The 18,954-nt window shown below is 44.7% G+C and overlaps 2 protein-coding genes across 3 annotated transcripts in view; both read right to left on the reverse strand.

The window, feature by feature from the left end:
• The window catches only part of tgfb2 (transforming growth factor, beta 2), a 36,949-nt gene extending 28,377 nt beyond the window's left edge, over positions 1-8,572 (reverse strand). The window contains exons 1-2 of one of the 2 annotated variants that reach the window (XM_042106960.1): positions 7,075-8,572; positions 3,279-3,326 (exon numbers count right to left, since the gene is read on the reverse strand). In XM_042106960.1, the coding sequence (XP_041962894.1) occupies positions 3,279-3,326; positions 7,075-7,420 (394 nt within the window). In that variant the 5' untranslated portion in view covers positions 7,421-8,572. The remainder of the gene's footprint in view (positions 1-3,278; positions 3,327-7,074) is intronic. The other variant, XM_042106961.1, reaches the window with a different exon arrangement.
• Positions 8,573-13,458: 4,886 nt separating this feature from the next.
• Positions 13,459-18,766, reverse strand: rrp15 (ribosomal RNA processing 15 homolog). Its single transcript, XM_042106964.1, has 5 exons — positions 18,632-18,766; positions 17,248-17,636; positions 16,797-16,894; positions 14,893-15,079; positions 13,459-14,148 (listed from the first exon to the last, which is right to left on the reverse strand). Exons 1-5 carry the CDS (start codon positions 18,678-18,680, stop codon positions 13,993-13,995), a joined length of 879 nt encoding a protein of 292 aa, XP_041962898.1. The 5' UTR covers positions 18,681-18,766; the 3' UTR covers positions 13,459-13,992.
• Between the last annotated feature and the right edge of the window lie 188 nt (positions 18,767-18,954).

The following is an 18,954-nucleotide window of genomic DNA, read 5'->3' on the forward strand; positions in this document are numbered from 1 at the left end:
AGAGAGAGAGAGAGAGAGAGAGAGGGAAGCAGCCGATCTTAGAGAGACGAGAACTCTTCACAATCTGAGGGTTCTTGAGCTAGAGTTCACAAGGTTCTTTGGCCATCAGCATTGTGAACCTTATGAACCATTAGCCAAGAACCAAATGTGGGTTCCTCCTGCTGGGGCCTGCTGGGGCTTCCTCTGTAAGCACTTTGCACTTTGAACAAACCAGCATTGAACCTTCTCATCTACGATCCCAGCCGAGCCGAGTGAGACGATTTGTACACTGGGCGCAGGCCACAAAACATCAGTGCCAGCCCACACCACAAACACACACACACACACACACACACACAGCCAGACACACAAACACACCACACACACCGCATGCACACGCCCACATCTGAGGCCTCAGAGGATAATGGGCCACACAGTAGTGACAGACCGGAGTCACACTTCGAAAACACACTTGCGCGCATAAATGCAAACACACACCACGGAGATCTCCCCCAGGCAGATGGAGCTAGTTATCTGGAACAATGCGGGGTTGTGTAAACAAGGCTCGGGCGCATCCACTGACACACACATACACACACACACACACACACACACATATATCATCGCCGAACCGTGTGTGCAACAGACCCGAGTTACTAACAGCACCACACACACACACACACACACACACACACAGTTTCTGCTGACTAACAGGCAAATGGGCTAAAGACAAGCAAGACTGCTGACTACAAGTGCACTGTGATCTGTCCCATTCTCTGGTGCTGGGCTGTTGACACACACACACACTAAGCAATGGAGACAGTGAGGCGGAGGGTGGTCCAAATCCAGCAAAGAGAGTGTGTGTATGTGTGTGTGTGCGTGTGGGTGTGCGTGTGTGTGTGGTAATGTTTGTAAGTGTTTGGATTTCAGAGTTCATGAATGAGTGTAGCCCATCTTATGTCTGAGTAAGAGAGAGAGATGAGTGTCTGTGTGTGTAATTTGTATGTGAATATATGTCTAGTGTATGCTTTAGTGTGTGTATGTGTGAGAATTAATATGTCTACTTGTTTGGGTGATCATGTATATGTGCCAAATTGTATGTGTGTGTGTGTAAGGGGCATAAGTGTTTTAAACATGTCTGTGTGAAAATGTCTGTGTCCACATATGTCTGTATGCAATGCATATGAATCTGAGAATGTGTATGAAAGTGGGCAAGTGCACTGTGCGTGTGTGTGTGTGTGTGTGTGTGTGTGTGTGTGTGTGTGTGTGTGTGTGTGTGTGTGTGTGTGTGTGTGTGTGTGGCCCCATTGCGGTTGTTTGAGGACAACTCCCCACACGCGACTCTGTTTATTTGCAGTTGAGGAGAGGAGATGGGTTTGAGTGTGTGCACTCAATCACACGGCCACAACACCATCAATCACAGGCTCTCACACACACACACACACATACACACACAACCACATACCCCAAACACAAATGTGTACACACTTACAGATATTTAAATATAAAAATACAAATAGGAACACACACAAAAGCATTTCCACAAATAGCACTTATGCAGACAGTCATTCACACATAGCCAACCACGAACATACATATCCACTACAGCAAGGACACACATAATATATCCCTCAATATACATATCTGTGCACGCATATGCACATTCTCACACACACACACCCACAGGCACAAATGCACACACACACACACACACACACACACACACACACACACACACACACACACACCTTCCAGGCCCTGTTCTAATCACTCGCTATAATGTAGTCCATGCCTGTGTTTAAATAGACATATGGTTTCAAAGACTGAAACATCCTGGCATACAACCCCACTCTATCCACTCTACAGATCTGCCTCTCTCTCTCTCTCTGTTGTGTGTGTGTGTGTGTGTGTGTGTGTGTGTGTGGTGTGTGTGTGTGTAGTATAACCCACTTTCCCCCACTCTACTGGCCTCGGCCGTCTGGAAACATCCGGAAACACGACCAGTCCAACTCAGCTGGCACCTCAACGCTTGTAGCTTTCTTTATTTTTTATTTATTTTAAAGGAAAGAAAGGAAAAAAGAGGGTGAAAACGGCTAATTAAAAATATATCCTTCACCTGAAACTCTTCACAAACAAGCGATCCTTTCTTTGGGCCTGCTCACTGGGCAGCGATTAACGTGAGCTCGAGGTGGGGTTGTGGGGGAAATTTAAGATGGAGGGTGGTGGAGGGGTGGGATAGAGGGCTCCCGGACAGCATGGCACCAAGATGTGTGTGTGGTGTGTGTGGTGTGTGTGTGTGTGTGTGTGTGTGTGTGGTGTGTGTGTGTGTGTGTGGTGTGTGTGTGTGTGTGTGTGCTGTGTGTGTGGATGTGGTGTGTGTGGTGTGGTGTGTGTGTGTGTGTGTGTGTGGTGTGTGTGGTGTGTGTGTGTGTGTGTGTGTGTGTGTGTGTGTGTGGTGAGTGTGTATTTGCGAGGGGTGGGGGGGCCGGGGAGAGGAGTCCCCTTCATCAGAACAAGCTCACCTGAAGAGGATAAGATAGGACACACTGAAATCTCTGAAACCCGAGAACAGCTTGTGTGTCAAGCATGTTACAGTTGGCTACACTCTAAGCAAGTGTGTGTATGTGTGTGTGTGTGTGTGTGTGTGTGTGTGTGTGTGTGTTAATGGGGGGAGGGGGGGGGGGTCAGCTACAGTATGATACATGCCTTGGTATTTCAATCTACATCTATGTTTTTTACTAACAATTGGGCAAACAACAGCTCCATTGAGAGGGAGAGAGAGAGAGAGTGAGTGATGTTACGCTACTGGGTTTTACAGCCTTGAGGATGTCTCATTTGTTATCATTTCTCCCAGTGCGAGTCAAGGACCCACAGAAGATGTGTTTCTTGTTAACCACGTTGCCAGAGATTCAGAAGTTTGTGCAGAGCCGGCTGCAGAGTTTCAAAAGCTTCTAAATGTTAACAGCGCTCCAAATTACACGTGAGGGCCTGATTCATTTACGAGTGCATTAATGACCAAACTACAACCGTTCCGTTTTGAAAACAATAACGTCTTTAAAAACATGAAATGGCTCCAATAAATTCAATAAGCTCAATAAAGAACACCAATCTTGGACCAATTGGAGTAATTTTTAACATAAGGCAGTGAGATCAGAACTGTAGCCATGTGGTTTGTGTTTACCTGAGTACAACAGCAGAGATTTTTAACACTCCCAGCTCGTTCTGCTAATTATTGACCTTATAAAAAGTCCATCAATTTTTTTTCTTTTGAAGATGTTGCCCAGTAAGTGCACACTTACAATTTTTGTGTGGAGTCCAGAGTTGACCAGGGCAGCTCTTTCTTGTTACTGTAAGGATTTAGAGAGACTGACACTGAGTACAATGGTCAGGCATCTTTGGGGGTTTTTTTCCACTTAAAAAGTTGAACTCTTATGTAGTGACCATGAACCCCAACCACAAAGTCTGAAAAACATATGACAGAGGCTTACTCAAAAGACTCTCTCACTCAAGCAGAGACACAAACAGTCATTAAAAACACTAAAAGGCATTACTCTGCTCACAGCTATTAGCTTTTTACATATGTGGCTCTAAACAAATGTTTGCATGGTCACACACAGTCATGCACACATACCCACACATAAACACATCAACAGACATATTAACAGCCTCTGTTAACAAGAAAAAAAGCTTTTTTTTTAAAACATTACATCTTTTGCATTGTATCTGCTCTCTTATAAACATTTGCATTGCTTCATAAAGACATACAAACATACATACATACAGACAGACAGACATACACACACACACACACACACACACACTCAAGCATACACATTTCACAACTCCCCTTACACACCCACACCCTCCATACACACATACAAACACACACACAAACACACACAGACACACACACACACACACACACACACTACACACAAACTTAAGGGCCTCTATGTTTTCAGGCGAAATCCTTGCCGTCACAAGGGGCCTTTTATACCGTCCTGCAAGAAACACAAATTTACCAACACGGACAGGGCTACGCTATGTTAGCGTTTATGTGTGCCTGGCCATTTTACAGGCCCACGCTTGCCATGAAAAAGCCCACAGAGAGGGCTATGCTACATTAGCGGTAATGGACACTCCTGCCGTGGGAAGCAGCTCCACAGGCCCTCTCCCACCCAGCAGAGGCCACGGGCAGCCTGAGGGGGCAGTGGACACCAGGGCCGGGCAATTTGGGGCAGATGTGGAAGTGTGTGTGTGTGTGTGTGTGTGTGTGTGTGTGAGAGAGAGAGAGAGAGAGAGAGTGTGTGTGTGTTGATGATGATGACAAGTCAGTGTGGGGTATGTATATATTGCTGAAGAACATCGTCACACAATGACACACAACACAAACACATTGTGCACACACAAAGAAAATAGCAAAAACCCACCTCCCACCAAATCCAACCACCCACCCACCTTCTCTACCTGTCTCTGCCTACTTTCTCTACATCACATCGAAGGTGAGAGAATATGTGCCTTTGGTAATGAGACGGCTAGGAAGGCTGAACTGGTCGGCGGAAAGGTGACCAATCTGCAATGGATCGGGGCCTAAACCAGACCACAGTCCACCTCTATCTGGGAGCTGACAAGAGGGGATAGAGAGAGGAAATCAAGTAAGAGGAGAAGAGAGCGAGTGCAGAGAGAGAGAGAGAGAGAGAGAGAGAGAGAGGAGGGCTTCACACCACATCGCACCCCAGCAACAGTGGGTCTTCAGCTGGAATTTTCCATGGAGCATGTGGCAGAATGGAGCAGAGCTCACTGCAGCATATATGCCTGATGCCTAACTGCTGGCTCGCTCCAATAGTGTTCACAGTGCCCTGCCAGCAGTCTTTCTCTTTCTCCACACACACACACACACACACACACACACACACACACACACACACACACACACACACACACACACACACACACAGACTGACATAGCCACTGCTAACCTTCACACACAGACTCACTCACACAGGAAGGGGGGAGGCATAGGGGGACAGACAGAGAGAGAGGGGGGGGGCTACCACTCTCTTGCCACCCAACATATTCACATACCCAAACACACACACACACACACTCTCTCTCTCTCTCTCTCTGACACACACACACACTCATACAGAGAGAGGGAGAGAGAGAGTGCCACTACCACCCCCACTCTCCTCTCATGCATTTTTGTGTGGCTTCCAATGCCGTCGTGCCCCGTAGTACTGCCTCTAAGGACTTCCTGGCGCCCCACCAAATAAGGTTGATACCCGGTGTGTGTGTGTGTGTGTGTGTGTGTGTGTGTGTGTTTGAGCATGAGCCAGTTTATGTGCTAGCTGGCATGCACATCATATTGGAAGTCAGACAGAGCATGCGCACACACACACACACACACACACGCACACACACACACACTCCTTGACTGCTGGGTAAGAAAAATAAATGGCCCAAAAAAAGGGCAAAAGCAACAATGTTGCCATAGTCTGTGACTGCCGGGTTCACTGGTCATTCTCTGTCTGTGTGCTATCAATGTTGCCATAGTCTGTGACTGCCGGGTTCACTGGTCATTCTCTGTCTGTGTGCTATCAAGGCCTTTCCCAGTCAGACTCCTCTCCCAGACCCTGAGCTGCAGGCCAGAGTCAGGACCAAAGATTAATAAGGACGAATTCAAAAATAATCTGGCCCTTTTCTCTCAGTGTTGACACAGGATTATTTATACCCGTAAATGCCTTCCTGACTAGTCTTGGCCCTTGGCCGACTCTATTCATATTTAGGGTATTTACACAAGGGGCAGGGCCAAGCATAATATTTAATGCACAATATACCTTGGGGCATATAAAATATATTCTAATTTATTTTTCCTCCATGGCGTATACTCACACTTGATCTGGGAGGGGAAAGTAATTTCAGAATTAATGGCACAATAACAACATTTAATATTATTATTTTGCTTACACGGGCTGACTTCGAAAACATTAACTAGCGTGTGGATACACAGTGGCTTAGTCTACGCTTTGAAACGATGGAGAGTTGGAAGAGCGCTAAAAGTAAATATTTCGCTAATGTTTAAGGGGCGCTTTATTATTCCGTCAGGCAGTTCAATTCATAAAACAAATGGCGAGTTAATTGGTCTTATTTTGAGCCAAAGCGTTCCAAACGGCAGCAGCCAACTATGTGTTACAGCAGTCTTTCTCCGAGACAAGTCATCCCGTTCCTCTCCACGTCCCTGCGCCCTAAAACAAGTTGTCCTTCCAGCGCTGTGATCCTCACAATAAATAATATCCTAAAACCCTACACACGGGTCCTGAATTCCTTTATATGCTTGCCACTAGCGAAACAAAACACTCACAAATTCTCTGTACAAACTGATGACAAATTTGATTAGTTATTTCAAGTTACTCCAAATAACTAAATGAAATGGGCTCCTAGTAATTAATTGCTCACTAACGTTTTTCCGAATATGCCTTTTGCGTTTGGTTTCCACGTTTCAGTCCGTTTATTTCCTAAACAGTAGGCTAGTATTTATGTATCTCTCTCTAAAAACGTGACAACTCGACAATCATGTGTAAGACAGAGCTGCATAAACAATAGAAATACATTTTGACCTCACGCCTGTGTTCGATAACAGCCCCATAACATTTACTTTATATTGCAGTTATGCACAGTTACCTAGGCCTTGGCATGCTACTTATATTTTTTATAATAAACAAAGTGAAGCGCCTGCGGGGAGGAGAAGGGCGTCCTCACATAAGGAGTTTTTTGTTTTTGATGACGCGTGACGAAGCGCACTAGCTGCACCAGGCTGCCGCTTATCCACCTCGGAGCGCACGTGTGAGTCCTATATGCCCCCTGTATCACGCCCTCACAAGGCCCGTTTCCATTCAGAATTCCTGGCTCTTAATGCTGACTTCAAAGTATATGCAGAAAACGGCATTTTTCTGGGTTGGACGCTAAGTTTATATACACACAGAGAGATAGTTGGGCTACTCAGTGTAGGTCACAGTGGACCTGTTGTTTTTAACGGTCCCTAGGCTTACCAAACCCACACAATTGCCCGAGGTGTAAGAAAAGGCAGATACTTACTCTCGGCCGGGTAGAAAGGCTGCATATCAATTTTGTGCACCTCCTTTGCGTAGTACTCCTCCTCGCTGCGCTGACGCTCGCAGGTCGCTGCCCGCTCGTTGGCTTTCTCATTCAGCAGGTCCCGGGTGCTGTTATAGATTGCAATGATGTCCCGGGACACCTCCTCGGGCTCGGGGTAAGTCTCCGGCGGGCTAGTCAGCTTGAGTTTGCTCAGGATCTGCCCTCGAATAGCTTGGATCCGCTTTTTCATGAACTGGTCCATGTCCAGCGTACTACATGTGGACAGGCTGAGGGCAACAGTGGCTAAATCCAGGGTCAGAAGGAGACTCAGGACGCAGAAGTTCATCTTTAACTCTCCAAACGGTCTACAAAGCAGCAGCGTCTTGATTCTACAAAAACTGATTTTGGTGACGTGTTACTACTGACACTTCTTAAATTAAATATAAGGATATACTCATTTCGACGTGTACTAAATAAAAACAAACTATAAAATATATTCTCTCGTGATTCCCTTTGTTAGTTATTTAAACCCTTTTCGTTTCGCTAATGTCACTAATACTTTGTATATTATGGATCAACCTCAAGCTCTATAGTTTAAATTATACCTGAAAATCCATTCAACCAGCAAAAATCAAAGTCGTGAAATGATCTGTAAAATCCGTTAGGTACGAGATGAATAGCTGAACGCCGAAGTCGTATCCTCACTTCACAAAACCTGATCACTTCATAGTGACCTTACACTAATGTCACAGAAAAGTTTCTAATGTCAGGCTTATGGCATAGACCGAACTGTGACCATAAAATGCCCCGGCAAACTCGATCTAACTCACAAGCAAAACAAACCACAACCGACTAGGTCGCAATCTCCAGTAGCTGGACACAGACACGCAGCCTGCGGGTTAGCGCACACCTCCACCGCATCAGAGCACCCAAAGCTGTCCAACTGCGCCCAGTTCCGCACTCCACTCCACTCCACACAAGCCTGCCTTTCACTTCCCTCAGCAGATAGACTCCCACGGCTCCTCACGCGGAACTGTGCATCGCCGTGTCCCAGAACACACCGTAGCTTACAGTCTGTTTTAAAGTTGCCCCGTCCTGGCGCACGGAGGGTGTCGAGTACAAAACTTAATAAAACTGTTAGCGCTCAAACGTTTAGGTATGAAGGTAGCAACTGGTGGAGGGACCGAGATGATAGATGTCAAAATGACTACTAAAGGAGCAGGGGAAATTGTATTTTCCCTTCAGTGCAACGGAAGAGCTTTAGCGCGTTCCTACATCCCCTTCTACGTGAAAACAAATGAGAAAGTCGCAGTCCCTCCGTGGTCCGTGCGAGCGCGTGCCAGTACACAACATCAACAGGCGGTCGGTTGCAGGGAGATTTATAAGGGACTAGCTTCACCACGTGCTCCCCCACGTTTCAAACTGAGGCTGTGGTCATCACTTTCATACCGGGGGACTCCTTCAACTTTAAGCTACAAGGCAATTTATTGTAAATATTTCGGTGTGCCCATCGGGACAGTGTAACGAGTAACAACTCCATTCTCTGCAACTGGGTCCTAAAGCTAGCCGAATAGGTGACGTGTTGTTAATTTGTGTCAAGTCCAACGTGTGTCATAAGCAGCCTTTACTGACGCACGTCAATAAATGTATTACACGTGTTTAACTCGTGGGGTTAAAATCCATGACGGAGAACTATAAATATAGGCTACATTCAGTCACAGTTTTGTTATTCAATTGGTTAACTTTGTTATCAGCTCGGAGTAAAAGAGAATGTCTTTAAAACATTTTTTGTATGGTAGAAAGGAATGCTGAGGAACGGAAATACATTCGAATGCGAGATTTATCAGGCAGCGAGAAGAGGTCAGCCTCCCGTTTTCTCCCAGGCTTCTCAGAAGAACTTGGAAAGAAGACAGGTTTCTGCAGTAGCACATTTCCCCTGATGGAACAGGGAATGGTGTAGCAGCTTTGGCAGTTAGACTTTACATTAAAACGGGGAGAGGGGGGGGGGGCTTCAGGTCCTATGTACAGTAGGTGTCAGGTCATGGCTCTGTTGTATTTCCCTCCAAACACCCACCACCTCAGTAAAGTTAGTGTTAGTGCCAGGAGTAATCACTCTCCTCTACTCTTTTCTTCTGTCCTCCTCTCCTCTCCCACCATCCTGTCACCCAGAGTGCAAGCAAGTGTGATTTACGCTATACCACTCCTGAGAAAATCCCCAAATTTTTCTCATCATTTGCCAAAAGATTTTTTTTCATCTACTTTTCTCAAACACCACCAATGCATCCTCAACCCCCACCACCAGCAGCAATCTATCACCAGTGACAGGCTCTCAGAAACTCGCTGACCCACCAGCACACTGGTGTAAACCAGATGTTGTCACTAAATCAGTGCCCACGCAGACAGATGCAAGACAACAGGGCGAGTGTGTGTGTGTGTGAGACAGAGAGTGTGTGTGTGTGTGTGTTGGAGGGGGGGGGGGGGGGTGGAAAAGGTATCTCCCCAGCTTTGGCTAAAGTGATGCATTATGTGTCACCACATGTGGTGGTGGTGCTACTGGGTCTCCCCTTCAGTGACCCCAGCCTTTGTCTTCAGTAACATCTCGTTCTGGGGCACATACGGCCCAAAGCTGGCCAGGATCTGGGCCGATTTCAGACACTGTCCAGTCCAGGCGTAATTGGCCTCAGCGTCACAGGAGAGGGTCCAAGACTCTACTGTGGGAAGAAGGCTGCTGAGAAAGTGAGCAAGTGTGAGACATAGAGCTAAAGAAGGGTGGTGGTGGTGTGTGTGTGTGTGTGTGTGTGTGTGTGTGTGGGGGGGGGGGGGGGTGGGGGGAGGTGGACAGCGAAGACACATTCTCCGTCCGTGTGTCAACAGAGTCAGGAGAGAGCTGGCATTCCTCAGTGACAGGCCACAGTGTTGCAATGACGGATGGGCACTTCACGTGGCGGAGGCTGCCTGGCGGTCCAGTTACAGCCATGTTCCACCTCACAGCGATAAGGAGCTTCGCAAATATCTCAACTCTTTGCGTGTGTGTGTGTGTGTGTGTGTGTGTGTGTGTGTGTGTGTGGGTTGGTTGGTCTGGGAAAAGGATGGGAAGGTGCAACGAAATGTAAAAACGGCTGTAAGAAACAAGGAAGGAAACGGCGGCAAACACCAAGATGGCCGTCGAAACAAAGGTCACCCGAAGAGTGCTGCTGTCCCCATGGCGACCAACCGCAGGGAGGCATTCAGCATCTGGGCTGCACAGCTCGTAATCTGGAGACGCTGTGTTTACCTGCGTCCACACAAGAAACATGGCTCCCATCATTCCATTGGGCAGTTGTACAATTGCATAGTTACTGTTATTTGCTTGCGTAGACAGGCCTATTCTCTGCCCCCTGTGAGTAGCACTTCAGTATATGAGAGGCACACAGTGATCAACTGAGAGGTCAGGCAAGACACACACATGTCATCCTGTCGCTCCTCTGGCATCTTTAAGGCAAATCCCTTTTCTCTCTCTTTTATGAGACAACAGCACCTCCCTGTGGCCATTCAGGTCAAATATGAGGCTAACGTGCCTATGATGGATGAGTGTATCACAAGGCTTTTTGGACAGAATGATCACAGTAGGCTATGATATGTGCTTTGGTTCCAGTAGAAGCATCCATTTGTAGTTTAGGACCTCTTAAACAGAACACAACAGCGCTGTAAGGGACTTAATATACTTAATATTTGAACCAAACATGCAACAAAACACATCATAGAGCTCACCCCTCTCTTCAGTGGTCATCAAGAAACCCCACACAGGGTTTTGTTTTGGTTTGGGAGGACAGGTTTACTCCACTATGTTTGTGTCCGAAGAGTTTTTTCTTTTTTTTTTATCTTTATTTACAGTGTGTACAGAGATTGGACCGCAAGGAGAAATTAGCTGAATGTAACAAATTGTATTGGTTAGAAATTGCTTAGAATCGCTTACTATACTTCCAAAGCCTTTCTGTACCTGAAGTTATCAGGTCATTATAAATAATGACCTGATAGTCTATTTTCAGATCCTACATAACCCAGCCCACACCTGAATTCAGGCACGGTGCCTGAGAACTTTAAGCTCTATATAAAGCCACTACAAAGTACATTGGCAATGACATTTTTAATTTATAATAAAACTGATTCATTGGAATGCACAGATTCTCCTCCATGTCTCGTGTCATGCACCCAACACTTCTAAGGGTAATTATTAAGTATGAGAGGGTAGTTGTGCAAATTATTCTCTTATCAATAAATGTTACATAATACTGTGACTTTACCCTTTTTCCCCTTAGGCTTGCATGGTATTAGAGTTTTTAACGACTACTGATTTTTGCTATTTGACAAGTTTTTCATAATTGTTATCCTCTAGCCAACTAGTCATTATGTACCAGTACAGTTGGCAGCGGCAGGTGTTCCATGATCAGATGGTAATCTATAGCAGATGTCTTTTTGTTGTAAATTAGTCTACACAACCTACATGTCACTGTGGAACAGGTCGCATTTCTGGTGAGGTACTTCCATTAATGGAAATGTCTAGCCCATTTAACTTTTATAGCCAGTCGTAGACAAAGTAACTAAAGGCTAAACGGGCTATAGGACTTAACTAAACTGCTGTCTACAACATCGACTGGTGATTTTAATAATAGACTAGTTGACAAGTTGATGAAATTCCTTTGACATGGTATGACAAGGAAGGTGAAAGAAAATGAAAATAGTTGCTGAAGTCCCATAACTTTACAACTGATGAACACTAAACCCTCTCTGTCAGGAAATGTCAGGACACTGTCAGTACGAGAAGCTGATTCTAACTGCCATAAGGAAAATTTACACCCCACATAATCCTGTATAATGCGTTAGGTAGCACAGCATTCACTTATCTGAAAACTCGAAGTAGGAGTTCTATTGGCTGAGGACTTCCTGAATGGGTGGACCAAATTTACTGCATGACGCTGGTGCCCTTCAGGAGTAGCGAAAGTTGCCTGGTAAATTATACTTTGAATCAAACAGAGATTCTCAGGAGCACATTCTCACTCTAGAGAAGCATCTCACCTTATTTCATTCAGCTATATTGTCTTATTTGGTTTTCAATACATGTGTGGTACACAATAGATCATTTCCCCAAGCACAAGCTCACTAATAACAGAGTGGTTACAAGCTATTCAACAAACTTGTGAAATATAATTTCATGTAGCCTACAATGAAAGGCCTTTCTTGAAGAGGGGCTTCAAATGACTTCAAATCATGGTCTTTGACTTCTCCAGTGTTTTTAACACCACCCAACCCCTTAGACTGGGTGACAAGCTCCTGTATCCTGGATTACAGACTACCTGACAGAGCGGCCACAGTTTGTCAGACTGAAAAACTGTCTCTCTGACAGTAATCAGCAGCACCAGAGCTCCACAGGGAACAGTGCTCTCTCCAGTCCTGTTCACCCTGTACACATCTGACTTCTGCTACAACACAGAGCCATGCCACATGCAGAAGTTTTCGGACAATGCTGCAATTGTGGGGTGTATCAGGGATCGGCAGGAGGAGGAGTACAGGAACTTGGTGGAGGACTTTGTGCAATGGTGCAAACTCAACCACCTACAACTCAACACTGCTAAGACCAAGGAGATGGTGGTGGATTTCCGTAGGTCTAAGCCCACTCTTCTGCCAGTCACCATTGAGGGGGTCAGTGTGGAGTTGGTAAACACTTAAGTATCTGGGGATACACATGGGTGCTAAACTGGAGTGCATCACTTCAATATCCGACAAAAGGACCCTCAACAAACTGATCAACATCTTGGACAATGAGTGTCACCCACTGCACAGCACTATTGTAAAGCAGAAGAGCTTGACCAGTTGGAGACTACGCTCACTGCCATGCACAACTGACAGACTGAGGAAGTCATTTGTCCCCCAGGGCCATACAACTCTTCAATGCTTCACTAAAGGGAGAAGAAGAGATCTGCCTCTCCACCCCCTCGTCCACTTCCATAAACTCCTATAACAATGGTTGTGCACTGACTGTCCACTGGCCCACTGTCTACACTATATTATATTAGCCTATATGCACAATGTCTCCCGCCTCCCGTGCCTCCCTGGACTTATTTGCACTACCACCATGACACACACTTCATAGAGCACCTTACCACTGCATACTGAATCACAGGGTCAGTCCCTGCCCTGTCACTGCAAGCGACTCATGCTTATACATCCCATAGTACTACATTCATCTGTCCATATTAGTCATGTGGATTTGTTATTTTATCATTCTGTGTATGTTGTAGTGTGTTTTGTGTGTGATGTCTTAAGCTACTGGGACCTTGAATTTCCCCTTGGGGATCAATAAATATCTCTCTCTCTCTCTCTCTCTCTCTGTCACACAGTTTTTTGTTCAAAATATCTTGTTTGATTTATGTCAATATTAATTCAAAACAACAATTCAAATGTTTAGCATTGATACATCAAGGCATACAAAAAAGACATGCCACAGTGTTGCCTGTAAAAAGTTACTATTTACACAGAAATTAACATATGCTTTGGTAATATGTCCAAAAAATAGAAATAATCCTCTTACAACAGTCAGAGACCAAAATGGCCCAAAACATGTCTAGATGACCAGGCAGGGCTGATAGTAAAGAGATAACCCCATCCCCCCCCACACACACACACACCCTGGTGTTGTATCAACCAGGCTTCAGGCTTTCCGGCATAGTCCGGCTCTTTTACAGAAGACTGACAGAAAAAGGATCCCTCTCCACGGGTTGTTGAGATCACTTCAGATGGTCAGACCGCATCCTCTGTTCTTCAGATCAATTCTCACAACTTAACGGTAACAACGGTCACATTTGCTTGATGCACAAATGTAAAACTAGCATACTCTGTGTCCACTACAAGGCATACAGGGCCTTCACTGAGAGGGGGGCTTTAGTCCGACTCGCTGTTGTAATCCTCCCCCTCTCCTCCCTGCCCCTGCCCAGGTTCCTCTTCACTCTCCTTGTCCCAGTCCTTCATGGAGGCGCCCATCATGTAGTCATCGCGCAGGACACTCCACGCAGGTTTCCCCCCTGTCGCCTCACTGGCCTGTGGAATAACAAAGAGATGGTCAAACACATACAGAAAATGTCTACACTTATTTCAAAAAATATATTAAATAAAATAAAGACTTATAAAATAAGGAATTGTGAAGTATAAAAATGCCTTATTTGTGCAGAGCAGTTAGGTGCATGGAAGTTCAGCTTCTGACAAGCAAACTATTTCATGATCAGTTAGTGCCATCTAGTGGCAATAAATCAGTCACAAATTGAAAAAATGTCCTTAAAAAACTCCTTTGAAAAAAAATTATTCAGCAATGTATTCAGCAAAGTGAGAAAGAAAGAAAGAAAGAAAGAAAGAAAGAAAGAAAGAGAGAAAGAGAGAGAGAGAGAGACCCTGCAACAACAACCTGCCATGGGGATCATGTCCAGATTTTATGTTTGAGGATCATTACGATAACCATTAGATTCATGCGAACATTACACTACAAATACCTTTTGGACCAATTTTGAAGACATTCTCATTTTTGTCCATCCCCAAAAGTGACAGCAAAATATCAAGTGCAAACACAGTGGCAAAGCTATAGTATTACATGCAGACTTAATAGGAGGCAAACAACTAAGGAGATATCAGCTAAATTTGTTGCATATACTTTATTTCCTGTCTGCATCCCGTTAACTATTTTGGGTCAGTCTGTAAGAGAGGACACATGAGAATGGGAAGGAATAGAGAGTTGAAAGGTCAGTGTGCACACACACACACACACACACACACACACACACACACACACACCTCCTCTTTGACGGTTTTGGTAGGCTCAGCAGCGCCCTCTGTGCCGCGCAACACGTTGATGAAGTCCCTCTTGGAGACAGTGGCGAGGATTTTGGCCTTCTTCCTCTCGGAGCCCCCGGCCTCCTTCACCTTGTCCTCTACGTCCTTCTGGTGCTTCCGCACAGCGTTGAACAGCTGCACCACACCCCTGTGAACACGAACACGAACACACACACACACGCTCACTAATCCAATAATACAAATCCTACTTCCTAGGGTGCAAGTGGGAAGCGGACGGGATATTGAGTGTGCAAGGAAGTATACCAGAGCCTTTAATGTGTGGAAGTATACCAGGGCCTTTAATGTGTGGAAGTATACCAGAGCCTTTAATGTGTGGAAGTATACCAGGGCCTTTAATGTGTGGAAGTATACCAGAGCCTTTAATGTGTGAAAGTATACCAGATCCTTTAATGTGTGGAAACCTGAGTGTACTTCAGTATCCAGTTATGTTTTGCTAGATCAATTCTCCATGTCATTTATTATTTCCCCGCCCCTACTAAAAGGGTCATGATCCTACCCGATCAACAATATTACATACATCATAACATACAATATCAAGGGTTCCGAGTGAGAGTAAGCCATGTCAGAGACCTGGGGCCTCATGTACAAAGCTTGCGTTAGCACACAAATGTTGCGTAAGCCATCATTCACGCTCACGGTCGGATGTATTCAGAGTAAAAGATATTCCAATGTGTATCGTCTGTTGGCAACACTTAGAGGCAATGCAGCGCAACAACATTAGGCCTAGTTGATCACAACTAGGCCTTTATTTGCACAGTATATTGTGAAATGTGGGCTATTAAAAATGCTAACATTTCGAAGTAGGTTTCTAGATAAACGGGCATGCAACATGCGCAAATACTACTAAGCTATGCAGCAGCCTACATCTATAATGGCAAATCTTATCAGCGGATATCAAGAATTAAAAGGGAATGTGAAACCTATTTATAGAGACAGCACCTATATTTAATTCCACGATTGTTAATGACTGGCTTATCAAACATTTCAGATTTTAAAGAGCTTTCCTCGAAACCTGTGATAAATGGGGTCGGTTTCACGCATTTGCGCATGCCTTGAACATTTCTCCGATAGTTTTTATTGAAAAAATACATGGGACAGGATCATCCAAGTGAATAGCTATAGCCTGACTAATAAGCGCGAATTGAAGCCATTTCCCTTAGTGTGATTGACTGCTAGGCTACTTTGACTTTCCTCGAGTAAGCATTGCCATCATTGTTGTCACACTTGTGTGCAAATTATAGGAATATGACTCAGAAATCGTAATGTTGTGGCAAGGTGGCCTGGATCAACTTTGTAATGGTCCAAATGCCAAACAAACCTCGTTATGCGAACCCCGTCACCTACTTACAGACTGACCAATGAATCTGCCACGGTCTCTGACCCTAGGAGCCCGGCCATGCGCTACCACAACGTTTTTTTGTTATTAATTACAGATGATAAAGACGTACGTTTCTTGCCATTTCGTCGGATAAGAGCACTTCTACTTCACATTTGCTGGAAATAAATTGTCTTGTTTTTTTTATTTGATGATCTCAGTTCTTACATTTTGGAGCAGGTTCGAGTACGGATGGATCCACAAATGAGTTTTCATTGTTATTAATATTGCGGGATAGGCCATTTTGTCTTCGCGGAGGTCTGCGCTCTCGAGTGGCCTTCTAGTTAGCATATTAAAATGAGTGTGACTGAGGGAGGAGAGAGGGTGGAGTGTAATGCTTGTGCATGTGCGCTTAATTTCACGTTAATTGGGATGTACAAAGAAAAGTTACGCGGATTGCTGCTTATGCACAGTGAACTTTTATGAACTTTCTAATAGCACATCCAAAGTGTGTTCCTTCACTGCATACCTGGTGGCAGTTCTCTGTAGACCCCTCTCCATCTCCCGGTCTTTGACCACGTCCGGCTTCACCCGACTCATCATCTCCCACGCTTTCCGCTTGTCAATCTGTTTAAACGGTAATTCAATTTATAACATATCTTTCTCAGTGGACAGTTCTACCTGTTCACATTTCATGCACATCAGATTGAAGTTCAAATAATGCACTGAAGACTGGACTGGCTCAGAGACTAGACATTAAACAATAACTCTTCTCATAGCATAGGATTAAGATAGAAAACCCACATGTCAATGTTGTCTCCCATTAAGAATTACAACAGGAAAACTGTGCTAGGTTTTGATTACATTATATACAAGACATTGATTTCTTATCCAGACAATGAACAAGCTGCGCTGAGAAACACATAGTAAATACAAATAGCCAGTACTCGAACAGTCTTTCCTGAAGGCTCTGTTTGTACCTGCTCCCTGCGTTCCAGAAACTCCTTTTTGGCCTTCTCTTTGATTTTCTCCAGCTGTTTATTCTTCTGGAGGATCACGGGCTTGCTGTTGGGCGTATCCTTCTGCAGGATCTTGGCCATGACGTCGGCCCAGCCAGCGTTTGGGTTGCTGTCGGCCTGGTCTTCTTCACCTCCCTCTTCTCCCTGTTCTTCATCACTCCCTCCCTCCGCTGCCTCCTCGTCATCACTCGCTCCAGTGTCCTCTTCATCGGCCTCACTCCCTTCCTCACCTGATCCATCTTCATCACCCTCTTCGTCAGAGTATCCCTCCTCACTCCCACCATCCTCTTCATCAGTGTCTGCCCCCTCACTTCCACCATCTTCTAACACATCCACGTCATCTTTTGAATCTAAATGCAACATGTAAAACATTTAGAAACTGTCAGCGGTCATACATGACAATTGTATTACACTTTTTCTCCAGCTATATTGAGTAAGGTTTTTTGATATGTCACTTTATAAGGTTGACAAGATTCAGCATGTTGATGGAGATGCAAGACAACCCTTGGAATTGAAAAAACGATTTGGTCTAGACCTACGACAGCATCTTCTGGCTTGGAGTAAAGTAGGCTATTCATCAATCGAGTTGTTGACCAGTAAAACAAGGGAAAACCTGATTCTGCATGCTGATCATCCGACAAGCTCTAACATGGGAACAATAGGCGACTTCACTCTCGATATTTGGACTATTGTCTCCTACTAATGTCTATTCAATTTAATTGAATGTATTCATCTTCTTTTTCTATGGTTTTATATATTTCTATGGTTGTATTTGTTTTTTTGTGAAGCACATCGAGTTGCCTTAGTGTATGAAATGTGCTATATAAATAAATCTGCCTTGCCTGTTGTCATTTTACACTTGTTGCAACTGAACCCAATTCATGTCAGATACGACAAAACCTAATGTTTTCATGTAGGCTTTCAGCGGAGAGGCATGGAAATCGCCATGACCAGTTAACTGTCACGTTTGGTAACACAGCGGGTGTTTTTAGCGTCAATATCCGCACACAACACACAATTTTAGTTGAAGTTAGCATAGCGACAACATCAGGATCGAATTCTCGCGTGAAAAACACTTCACCCCTCTTTACACAAAACATTCATTCTTATACATGTGATGCTGCACTTAATTACTGTAGGTTTCAACAAGCCAGGCTGACATATGACTAACGTTGTCCATATGCAGAACCACGTAGTTAGCTAGCTAAATGCCGTTAGCTAGAGATACTAGCTAAAAATGTTCAGTCCGCACTTAATAACAAAATAACATATCACACATCAAGCACAAATAACTTTTTTTGAGTATGGCTACGCATATTGTTCAATATAAACAATCAATCTTTACCTTTCAACTCCTCTACACTCACGCGTGGCTTCCCCACGGACGTCGCCATGTTTGCTCGGAGTATCTTTTAAAATGTTCCGACACTCAAACAAGGGAACTTGGCTCCGCTAAGGTTCCGCTAGGAGTGTGGCAATTCCTTCTGTACCTTCTTTCATGCTTACTCTCTTTTCCACTGGTTTTCGAGTTTCCAGTAGCTACAAGGACATTTGCCATTACTCCATGCAGTTATAATTTAATTTCTAAGGATCTTTAAAAAAGGTCAAGTCTTCTCTGTTTAATATTTTGTGTAAATTGCGACACAGTCTATGCTGCCCCCTACAGGA

The sequence above is a fragment of the Alosa sapidissima genome, chromosome 10, assembly GCF_018492685.1.
Source record: "Alosa sapidissima isolate fAloSap1 chromosome 10, fAloSap1.pri, whole genome shotgun sequence".
Lineage (NCBI taxonomy): Eukaryota > Metazoa > Chordata > Actinopteri > Clupeiformes > Clupeidae > Alosa > Alosa sapidissima.